At 43.1% G+C, this 11,713-nt stretch overlaps 1 protein-coding gene and 1 long non-coding RNA gene across 3 annotated transcripts in view; both read right to left on the reverse strand.

Annotated features, from left to right (window-relative positions):
• Window positions 1-11,713, reverse strand: part of LOC109511937 (uncharacterized) — a 204,860-nt gene that overhangs the window by 97,791 nt on the left and 95,356 nt on the right. The gene's annotated exons all lie outside the window — the stretch shown is intronic.
• Window positions 2,438-8,651, reverse strand: zic6 (zic family member 6). Its single transcript, XM_019863319.1, has 2 exons — window positions 5,323-8,651; window positions 2,438-3,405 (listed from the first exon to the last, which is right to left on the reverse strand). Exons 1-2 carry the CDS (start codon window positions 6,254-6,256, stop codon window positions 2,825-2,827), a joined length of 1,515 nt encoding a protein of 504 aa, XP_019718878.1. The 5' UTR covers window positions 6,257-8,651; the 3' UTR covers window positions 2,438-2,824.

Below are 11,713 nucleotides of genomic sequence, written 5' to 3' on the forward strand. Positions count from 1 at the left end.
GTTATCCCTATATTCATCCATCCATCCATTTTCCGATCCGCTCTATCCTCACAAGGGTCGCAGGGGGTGCTGGAGCCTTTCCCAGCTGTCTTCGGGCAGTAGGCGGGGGACATCCTGAACCGGTTGCCAGCCAATCGTAGGGCACACAGAGACAAACAACCATCTGCGCTCACACTCACACTTAGGGACAATTTAGAGCGTTCCATTAACCTGCCACGCATGTTTTTAGAAAGTGGGAGGAAACCGGAGTACCCAGAGAAAACCCACGCAGGCATGTTAAGAACATGCAAACTCCACACAGGAAGGCCAGAGCCGGAATCGAACCCTGCACCTCTACACTATGAGGCCGGCGTGCTAACCAATCTTCCACCGTGCTGCCCCAAAATGATAGATAGATAGATAGATAGATAGATAGATAGATAGATAGATAGATAGATAGATAGATAGAAACATGGACATATAGAAACATGGACATAGTAGGATTAGTTGACCCTATGTTATGATTAGTAGTATGTGGTAGTACCTGAGACAATACAACTGTGTATTTCAGTATACCGTGTCATCTCATCTTGTGTTGGATTTCCGCACTGTGGAAGTGACAAAGCATTTTACGACTTGTCAGTGCAGCAGAAGTTGAAATATTTCTTATTTTAGTTTTTATAAAGACATAAGAGTCAAAGTGAGGAGCTCCAAGTGTGTTTGTGTGTGGGTGAAGTTACCGCATGATCAAGTGGAACCACAATCTGTCAACGACACGAGACAAACGAAGAAATAATTAAAGGGAGCTGCGTTTATTTAACAACTGAAAATATTCGACAAACAATTGCCGCGTGGTGGTGATGACATCACTGCACAAGGCTTGACACCCACGCCAGTGGTTCAAACCATTTGTGGCAAACCAACAACGGAAACCCACGCTATAAATTCATCAGAAATCCTGCTTTTTTTTTCCCCCGCCCCCTTAAATTGTGAGCTTCCTATGGGGATAAATAACGAAATAAATCAATGAAGTTGACCACAAGTGTTCATCTGATCAAAGAGAATATAGAGACACTTTAATAAAATATAGAATACATAGTTAATTATACAACAGGCTTATGTACAGCAGAGTACAGTAAAAGTGAATGCTAATCAAGACGCCTTTTCATCTATAACACCCAAGTGGATGCTCACGTTGCACACAAATGCGGAAATGTACATTTAACACATACGAGAACACGCGTGTGCAATGCACGATATCGAAAACTACGGAGCCTCGCGCCATTACAATGCTTAAGCCTATGTGACGAATAGGAGCTGTTATGAGAAGAGATTTCAGATATAGCAACACACAATGTGTCTGACGGAGAATTTACATTCAAAGATCCCCACATTGGAAGGGTTTACATTCATACATGTAAAGGCAGAAGTAGGTTTCATGATGATTAAAAAACACACACGCACAGCAGCCCACAAATAGACAGGTGCAGGATGTAAAAAAAATGAAAATAAAAATGCCATCACCCACTGTGGGAGTGGGCGTGTCAAAGCAAACACAAAAAAAAAAGGTGGGGGGGGGGGTATTAGAACACGGTTCACAACTTATCACTCAATATGTAACACGACAAGCACAAAAAGGTACACGGAGTACTCCAGCTATGAAACACACCCACCGGACGCATCATTAGGTACACCTGCACAATGACAGGTCCAATATAAGCAGCGTTTTAATAGTACGAAATGGGGGGAAAAAAATTACATTCATCATGATGGTAGGCTACACTGTAAAATAAAAGAATAATAATAACAACAATCGTAATGCTGCTTCGGAGATTCTGATGTGCACTGTTGGTTCTATATAGCACCACTGTAGGCTACACATCATAATGATGCATTTTTCCAACCTTGTCTGGGATGGATTAACCACAGCTTTTGGGGGGGGGGGGGGAGGGAACCCACATATGAAAAGAAATGGATGTGTTTATCATTTTCTACGTTTGTCTGAATCTCATTTTTTTTTGTCCACTTTGCAGTTATGTTTCCCTCAGAGGGCTGTTATGACGATAGAAAGCCAAGGAAACGTATAATCGCCTCATCGTATTAAAAATACATGACAAACTGATGGAATACTAGTTTCAAACTAGTTGTGCAATACTCTTCTTTTGTCATTCTGTTCACTTGAACATTTACACTGTGTAATAACTTTGCAAGACTTCAACGGTGGAATATCTGAATCTTTGCACATTGTATTCATACTTTTGTCTTTTTTGTACCAACTAGGCTAGTACAACTGCCGACCTCCGATACAGTCCTTTTTGTTTATAAAATGATCAGCATTCATCAAGTTTTCTGAATCTGAATCTGAATCTGAATCTTTTGTTCTTTAAATTGCTCTCTATTATTTTTTAATCAAAGTCTTTTTATGAGTGGAGGGAGACTTTGTGTTTTTTTTATCATGCGTATGACAAATAAACATCTTCAATCTTAAAAGTCAGAAGTAGAGGAAAATAGTCGAAGCTCTTTCAACTATTTTTCCACATTATTTTCAAAAGGTTGGGATTTAGTTCACAAAAATGCTATCGCTTCACGATTAAGTGAAGCCAATTTGCAATCTTGGGACAGATTTGAGGAGGTCGGGGGGCACAGGATTTGCTATAGTGGGCCACATAAAATTATGTGAAGGGGCCAGAGCTGGCCCATGGACTTCAGGTTTGACAACTTTATATTTTAAACTATATATATATATATATATATATATATATATGCTCGAGACAGCTTACCAATGTATGGAATTGAATTCTGCAGGTGTACCTAATGAAATGTCCACTGCTCGTCAGACGTACGGTTAGGAGTCCACGCCACTGTGACACGTATACCACCCGTTGATGAAGCCTTTCTGGAAGTGCGGGGCTGATGGGAAAGTCCTGCACGGGGCGCTCTGGTGCTGGAAAGTGTGTCCGGTCTGGCTGCAATGGTACTGGGCGGACTGGGCCCTCGGGCCGCCGCCGCCGCTTCCGGTGCTGTAAGAGCCTCTCTGGAGCAGCAGCGCGTCCAACAAGGGCTGCGACCTGTTGTCGAAGCCGAGGGAGAGACGTGACCTCGAGTCGTCCGGACTCCCCGGGGACAAGGAGGTCACGTCTTGGGTGGGGCTGAGCAGCGGGGACTCGGAGCCGGGATCGCCCGGATGCGAGTCAGCGGAACCAGCCGAACCAGAAGCGGCGTTGGCACCGCTTCGAGCCTCACCGCTGCAGTGCAGCTTCATGTGCTTGCGCAGGGAGCTCGGGTGCGTGTAGCACTTGTCGCAGCCCCTCACTTTGCACGTGTACGGCTTGTCGCTGGAGTGGACGTGCGAGTGCTTCTTGCGGTCACTGCTGTTGGCGAACCTCCGGTTGCAGCCGTCGAATTCGCATTTGAAAGGCTTTTCACCTGGACGTGCACATGGGGGAGAAAGGGAGGGGGCGAGGTTAGGCCCACTGCACATGCCAGCATGACTGGCACCAGAAAAGTAATTATATAATGATAATTATCATGGTGTGGAAACCTACCGCTGGATTTCCTCCCTCGTGTTAAATAAGGCAGAAATAAATCTCCGTCCTCATTGTAAGTGAATATCTCAGATAATCAAACGTGAGCATTGTTATTTTTGAAAAGACAGCTCCTCAGGTGTTGCCAATATTTTGGCGGATTCGTGCGGCGTATCCTCAAGTCACCTTTCTTACTCGCCGCACTTGTATTTACAAGACAATACAATACAATACAATACATCCTGATTTATAGAGCGCTTTCACAACAGCTGCAGCTGCAACAAAGCGCTTAACAAAACAGTGAACATGAAGTAAAATAATAAACACAATACAAAACATATTATTATTATTATTATTATTATTATTATTATCATCATTATATTTCAGCCTCGTCACATCGAAGCATCCTCAAAGGATGCTCGCAACAAGTGACAGAGTGACTTTCATTCGGAAATGTAGGTCAAGTTGCATTGGTGCTTTTGCCTCGCGGTTGCCAGGGAGAATTATTGCAATGTGTGTGGGGTTTTTTTCCTTCCTTCTTTTCTTGCACTGCACTGCACACATGGGCCAGATAATCATAAATACATATTCGGTTTCACAGATCCTTGCAAGTGAATGACTTTTATTGAAATAATAAAAACTAAAAACGAGACAGTGAATGTACTTTCCGGATATAAGACTCACAGCATGGGGGCAGGTCGTTAATTCCTGCTTTCATTAGGCAAACAATTTACAGTGGAAGTAATAGCATATTTGTTTTACTCACCTCCTTGTTGTTATTGTTATTATTACTATTATTGCTTAATTATTATTATTATTATTATTATTATTATTATGCTTATTATTATTATTCACTACATTGTGTGATTTTTACGCCCACAGTAGCAGCTTCATTGATTTCAAATGGAGTTTTAAACCAAATATTGAAAAAGAAATAATGAAAATTAAGGGAATCGTCATCCGTCATTCTTGTAAGTGCTCGTATTAATGGTGGTAGTTAACAGTGGTCACTATTATATTCTTAATCTAGTGTATATTTTCTGAATTATGACCCCCGCAACAGCGGCTTTATTGATGTCTTAAACAACAAAAATCCAATGTTACACAAAAATATGGAGGCCAATACAATATACTGACATCGAATTAGGGTTGTGAATAAGGACAGTAAAATGATATTAAAATAGATCATCGTGATGACCAAAAAGGGGACTTATAAGTGTCAACGTATAAATGCGTCATTTTACATCACGTCTTCCGACGCGATAGGCCTTCTCTGTGCTGCCTCCTTGCCCACGCTGTCATGATGTCTCCCCTCTGATGTGCACAGGAGGGTGGGGATCGTTCCTGGGAGGCACACGCATCGCGCGCGTAACGGCCACGTCACGAGCTCTCCGGTGTCCCGGGATTTATTTAATAATTTCACTTGAATGAAGTGGGAGCGGCCCCCCTGCCCTGCACAGACTATATATACGCAATAGTGACGCTCCGCTGCCCGACTCGTTCTTGCAGCAGTTCTTGCATGGCCGCGAGAAATAATAATAATCATCATCATAATAATCATAATGATAAAATGAATCATTAAAGAAGAATCGTGGCCTCTAAGTGTGGGCCGTGGGGTCACTATTTGGCACGTCCACGATAATAAACATTTATGCTGCACGAGGGGCCATAAAAAGTGCAGCGAAATGCTGTTTGCCTCACAGCATCTAATGACTTAATAGCTTCCTAAACGAATAAATAAGCAGTTTAGAACCTACGGAGAGCCATATGCAAAGTTTGTTCTGAAAATTTCACATTGCGTCAAAGTGCTCGAACGAACCTGTGTGCGTCCTCTTGTGGATTTTGAGGTTTTCCGATCTGGCGAAGACCTTCTCGCAGCCGTGGAAGGGGCACGGGAAGGGTTTCTCCCCGGTGTGGACCCTGACGTGGTTGACCAGCTTGTATTTGGCTTTGAAGGGCTTCCTGTCGCGGGCGCACCTCTCCCACTGGCACACGTACTCGGCCTGCTCCGCTCCACCGACGTGCTCCACGGTCACATGGCTGACCAGCTCGTACATGGTCCCGAAGGCTCGAGAGCACGGCGCCGCCTTGCCGCCGGGCCCGTCCGACGAGCACCACTTGCACACCAGCTCGCTCTTGACTTTGGCGCACCTGAGGAGCGCGTCGCCTCCGCCTCCGGCTCCGCCGCGGTGCGCGAAGGGCTTGTAGAGCCCCAGGAGCTGCGTGACGAGTTGCTGGCCGCCCCCTTTGGGACTCACGGCGCCCCCGTACGGGTGGCCACGGGTGAGAAGGTCCCCAGGTAGACTCAGCATCATCTGGCCGGGCTCGCTGCCGGAGGCCTGCTCCTGGAAGCCGCATGCGAAAAAGGCGCCGGTTCTGGCGTCCCTGCAGCCGGCCAAGTCGCGGTAGCGCGCCATCCCGCCATGCTGGTTCCCCCGTGACGATGCCAGCTGGTCGGTGCCCGGTGGCATGCCGCCTCCGAGGAGGAAGCCCCTGGGGCCGCTGTGCTCTAAGTAGCCCGGCTCGGCAAAGTGGGGGAGCGAGTGGTCAGCGTATGCACTGGATCTCGTCTCGGGGTAGTCTCGCAAAGAGTGCGAGGGGCAGAGTTTTAAGGAAGTGCCAGTGGGGAGTCCCGTGTGCTCCCCTGCCAAAGGTGGCAGCGCCACGCTGGGTTCGCCGCTCCTCTCCCCGGGGTTGAGAGGGCAGCCACTGAAGCGAGCCAGGCTTGTCATGTTTGGGTGCAAAGTTTGCATGCGGCGAATTGGGGAGATTTTTTTTTTCTTTTGGAGGAAAAAAAAAAACTCCCAAACAAACAAACACACAACGCGGGACAGCAGGTTTCAAAATGTCTGCTCCCAAATTGCCCTTTGATCATCTGCATGTGAAATTGTTGGCCGTGAACTTCGCTGCGGAAAGACGCACCGGAGTGCTCATAGTTGCCGCGAGTCCCATCCCGCCTCACTTTTCTTTTGCCCTCTTGATTTGTGCCAATAACCGTGGTAGTAAAAGTGCCCCCGCAAACAGGCCACGGCGCAAAATATAAAAGCACAGCAGGCAGAGCGGCTTTTTTAAATGGGAGCTTTGGGATTGGCTGGAATGCGCCGTGATTGACAGCCACTGGGGTCTGTTTTAAAAAAAAAGGGGTTGGGGCGGTCTGCACAACGCGGGCGCTCGCTGCACGACACCCTTTTCAAATCGAGCAGAGAAAATGCTTTGAAAAGTGCCAGCAATACTCCCAAATATTGCTCGGGGCGCTTTTCTTGGCCCACCAAGACAAACCGGCAGTGCACAAGAAGAAAAACGTTCATCACCTGCAAAGTCCGCTGATTGATTATGACTGCAGCAAAACACAAGACAATTGCAGTCCCACGTCTGAGTTGGTTTTTAATTCCTCTGGAAATATTACCCACGACCCCCCCTGCCCCCCCTCAAAAAAAAAAGAAAAAGAAAGAAAGAAAGAAAAAGGCACCGTGTGTCCAGGGTGATTACCGTCAACTTCTGATTGGAATTCCAGATTTTCAAAACGTGGAAAGTTGTGCAAACCGCGAGCTAAGTGATTTCTACATTCGTGTTTGTTTTTTTACGGAACAAAATACGGAAAGTATTTAATGCAACACGTTTGAGCTCTGTGCTGCACAATCATTCAACTCATGAATAACCATGAAAGGTGCGACTTGCTTCTTGCTGCAGCTCGGTTATGTAAAAATGCAAATGAGCTCATGTGATAAACTCGCTTTCCAACTATTTCAGTTGCACAAACATTGCATTTATACACGCACAGATTTTTTTTTTAAATATTGATTTGTTCTACGACGACTATAAAATCAAAACATGAATCCCTCTGTCCTGTTGCAGGCAGCACTGACATTTTTATGGTAAATGATAAACGCGAGCCTTTATGCTGACGTCATCTACGGAGGTTCCTCGACAGTGACAAAGCCAAAATCACAAGCGGGGCCACAAAATATGACAGAAGTTACAAGAATGGACTGCCGGTGCAGGTCAACCTTTGACCCCGTCCTGTATTTCCGAAAATGAGTCGAGGTTGAAGGTCATTGAAGGGCAATAAAGGCAAAGGTTTCAATCTGCCTTTCTTTGGGTTTCAAAGAAACGCAAATGACACAAAATAAATAAACATGGTTCACCTTTTGGCATTGAATTGAGTAAAAAAAAAAAAATACAGTGACATTTATATTGACTATTGAGTTATTATATATTGACAAACACATATATGTATCTCAAATCTGCCATAGCATGCTCACTCCATTAATTCATCTCTTAGCAAGTTTAATAATTGATGAATGGACAAAACTGCACGACTACGTAATAATTTGTGCCGTGCTTTTAATAGACACACGGGTGTACATTAAAATTACAAAAATATAACCCAACATGGTTCCCAACTTCATTTATTCGTGTGCATCACATAAAGCAACATTGAGTATCGTTTCAGATTTTTAGATAAGCCCGTGCGATTTTTATCACCTGTTTGTATTTGAACAAATGGCACGCTTTCCACGGCGATTCGTTGTGAGACAGGCCACATCGAGTCTTTTGTGATTTTAAATATGTGCCTCACCTCAATGATTAATGGTGTCACATCCAAAGGGAGCAAAAATCAGTGGTGGGGCATTGACAATGCGTCAAACGGATAACTAAGAACACACGCCGGTGTTTTTTGCAATCTATGAACACCGTCTCATTCATGGGAGGTTCTTTTTTTCTTTTCTTTTCTTTTTTTTTGGGAGAAAGAGAGAGAGACTCCCATGGGGGCCATATTAAATTTATGAAAAAAAAGACCATCACACTAGCTCACAAAATATTGAATTTTATGGGCAATTGTGGTCACTACATTTCCAGGCTTTTTATAACACTTCCTCTGCTTTTATTTGTATTTACATTTGGATGACCGACCAAGGCCAAATGCTCTCATGGGCCGTGTATGGCCCACAGGTTGCAGGTTCGCCACCCCCCTGCTCTAATGAACCAAAGCCTGTATCCATTTTTCGACTATAAATCATTTTAGACAATTTGACCTTGACTTGCTTGCGTTTGTGTCTGACATTTTATTATTGAGTGGTCATGCATGTAGTATTACTCTGTGTGTGTGTGTGTGTGTGTGTGTGTGTGTGTGTGTGTGTGTGTGTGCGTGTGTGTGTGTGTGTGTGTGTGTGTGTGTGTGTGTGTGTGTGTGTGTACATTTATAGGTAGCTGTGTCCACCACTTGGAGACAGATGCTTCTATAAATCAAGTGAGAGCTGCCTAATTCCACTACATCAGTGAGTGTTAAACTTCCAAATAATACCAGGAGAAAAAAAAAAAAAACTTTCTGCAGTTCCCCAAGTAAACACGACCGTCATCAAAATTGAGTACAGTAGTGTAGTAGGCCCAAGTGTTCATCCAAAATCAGGCACATTTTATTCCTAAAAAGTAGATTTAATACTTCGGGTACCCTATGCACAGTTTGAAGATGAATGTTTTTAGACTAGTAGCATACTTAGCAATGTCATTTTCAACTTAGTCACAATAGCAACAAAAATAGAAAAGCAAACGTGTCTGCTCGGAATTTTGTTTTTTTCTTTATGTCTGTGTAAATTCTCAGTCATCCGGCTCACTAAACCCATAAATGTGGAATCGAGGCAATTGGATTATGATTATTGCCAATATCAATGAATCAGTAGATTATGATTTTTGATCAATCTGATAAAAGCATTCAAACATCTCTCAGAAAAAAGTTTTGTTTTTTTTTAATTGACAGTGCAGAAGCAAAGTCATAATGTTTCAGCTGCTGGTTTGGTTTTCTAACAGCTGTCAGAAATATGTCGAAAATGTTGAGCATTGTTTTTCAAAGTAAGAGAAGATGATTGCAAATGTCTCATTTTGAAAAAAAAAAAAGGACAACAGAAATGAGACAATATTTTCAATTCCGAGAATTTGAATGATATGCAGTTGGTCTCGACTTGATTCGTCCAATAACAAGAGTTGTTGATGATGCGATTAATTGTCACACCTCGAAATAAATACTAAAAAACAAACAGTTGTGAAAGCTCAAACGCAACTGTTATGAACTTCAAAGTACAACACAGCTGCCCTGCGCTTGCTGTGCAAGCCCGCATGCCACACTTTGAGAATCCCTGCACTTCACCAAATGTACACATGGTAAAGAAGTCACTCAAGAAGACCACATAACATGTATGACGACAGCTGCGCGCACATGATAGCATGACTCCTGGACAAGTGTGATAGCCTGTTTGCATACGAATCCACTTAGAACAAGCAGTGACAAAGCACATCATGATGCATGCATGGTGTACTCCAAGAGAAAAAGTCAACTCATGACAAGTTAGTCCAAGCACCATTGTTTATGCACAGGACACCCGACTCATCATCTTAAAAAATGTGATGAAGTGATAAACCACGTATCCTAAATGACAGCCCCTAGTGTTTAAAAAAAATAACTAAATAAAAAAATGGTGAATTTGGCCAAAGCACAACTAGCCTTGGAGGTTGGGGTGGAGACAATAAGACAGGATGCAAATGTGGCATGCTAATGACTGTACAAAAAAATTCAAGTGAGCCATTATGGCATCATAATTTTGCTGGGATATTGTCGGAAATCCATCGAGTTTTGAAGGAGAGCGCGAACAAGACGACAATTCCGGGAGTGGGATTAGGCAGCCCAACAACAAAAACATGCATATAGTCAACCCAACAATACAACTAACGGAACATTGCATTCGTTCGGCACTACAGTTCTGCATATGCAGTGTCTGCATTGAGAGAAAGATGAACAGCATCATGCACATGAAGTCACTCGACTCTTTATGATGGGAACCCAATGAGAGGCAAGAATATACTCCACAAAGACAATTAGACTCCATTTTGATTCACACACATTCAGATATTGGCAAATATTTAACAATGTGTTTATTATGGTGGCAATTGTACTGCATATATATATATATATATTTTTTTTTTTTTCAATTCTTGGGTATCCAGTCCACCGCCATAGTATGGTTCAATTCATGTAATTCAAGTCTATCTAAATGCAATGCTTTTTATTTTTTTAGATATGCGAGTTCTTTTGAATCATCCAAGCACAGCTTTTGCTACAACAAAACATTAAAAAAAAACACACACACATAATTTTTTTTAAGCAAAAAAAAAATACTAACAATTCCAAAGCATCTATTTCTTCTACTGAATGTACTACACTACAGTCTACTGTAAACGCAATACAAAATGCGGCTTTACCATTGAATTGCAGCAGCATGCATGGATGGATGGATGGATGGATAGATGGATGGGCCTGCTTGCCCTCTCACGTGAGATGTGCTCTCGATTATTGCACCACTGCAATATTGTCATGTATGGCACGGCGCGCATGCTCAGTGGCAAGCAGATTATGTTATAACCAATGAGGCATCCCCACAAACGGCCGGGCGATGAGGTAATCCCGAGCCGAGATAACAAAATAATCAAATTATACACAGCACACCCATGGTAAGAACATTATATAATATTACACATGATATAATTAGTACAGTTGCTGCCTGCTGAAATAATGGGAAAGTCCTTTAATCTGTGGAAAGGAATTAAAATATTCGGGGGAAATATTACATTTTAAAAATGGACAGAATATTAATTAATTGAAAAGGAGAGGCAAAATGTCAGAGCATCTTTATATATATATATATATATATATATATATATATATATATATAAACTTTGAGTTAAATCTTTGTTTTTAAATCTTTGTTTTTAACGTTCTGAAACTGTTCTTAAGACCTGAGTGCTCACATTTGAATTTTCATTGTCAGAAAGAGCAAAATCTATCACATTTAATAAGTCCACATGAACTGTGCTCGTCAGGCACGTCTTGTTTCCGTTTGTCACTCCTTCCAAAAGCCATATATTTTTTCCCCTCCGAACATTTATTCTCCCTAGGAGCGAGAGCGAGCGTGGCCTCGTGAACGCGCACAGCCAACAAGGCAATAAAATATGGAGGAGAAACGAGGAGAACTTAAACAGCTTGCTCGTCACTCGTCGAGGGTTCAAAAAAGGTCGCCGTAAATCTCGCTCGGCGAACTCAACGATTGTGCGCGTGCACGACCACGTGCGTGAGCGTGTGTGCGCGTGTGTGTGTGTGCGTGTGCGTGTGTGTGTGTGTGTGTGTGTGTGTGTGTGTGTGTGTGTGTGCTAGGTTCTCA

Source organism: Hippocampus comes, unplaced genomic scaffold (genome assembly GCF_001891065.2).
Source record: "Hippocampus comes isolate QL1 unplaced genomic scaffold, H_comes_QL1_v1.1 scaffold381, whole genome shotgun sequence".
NCBI lineage: Eukaryota > Metazoa > Chordata > Actinopteri > Syngnathiformes > Syngnathidae > Hippocampus > Hippocampus comes.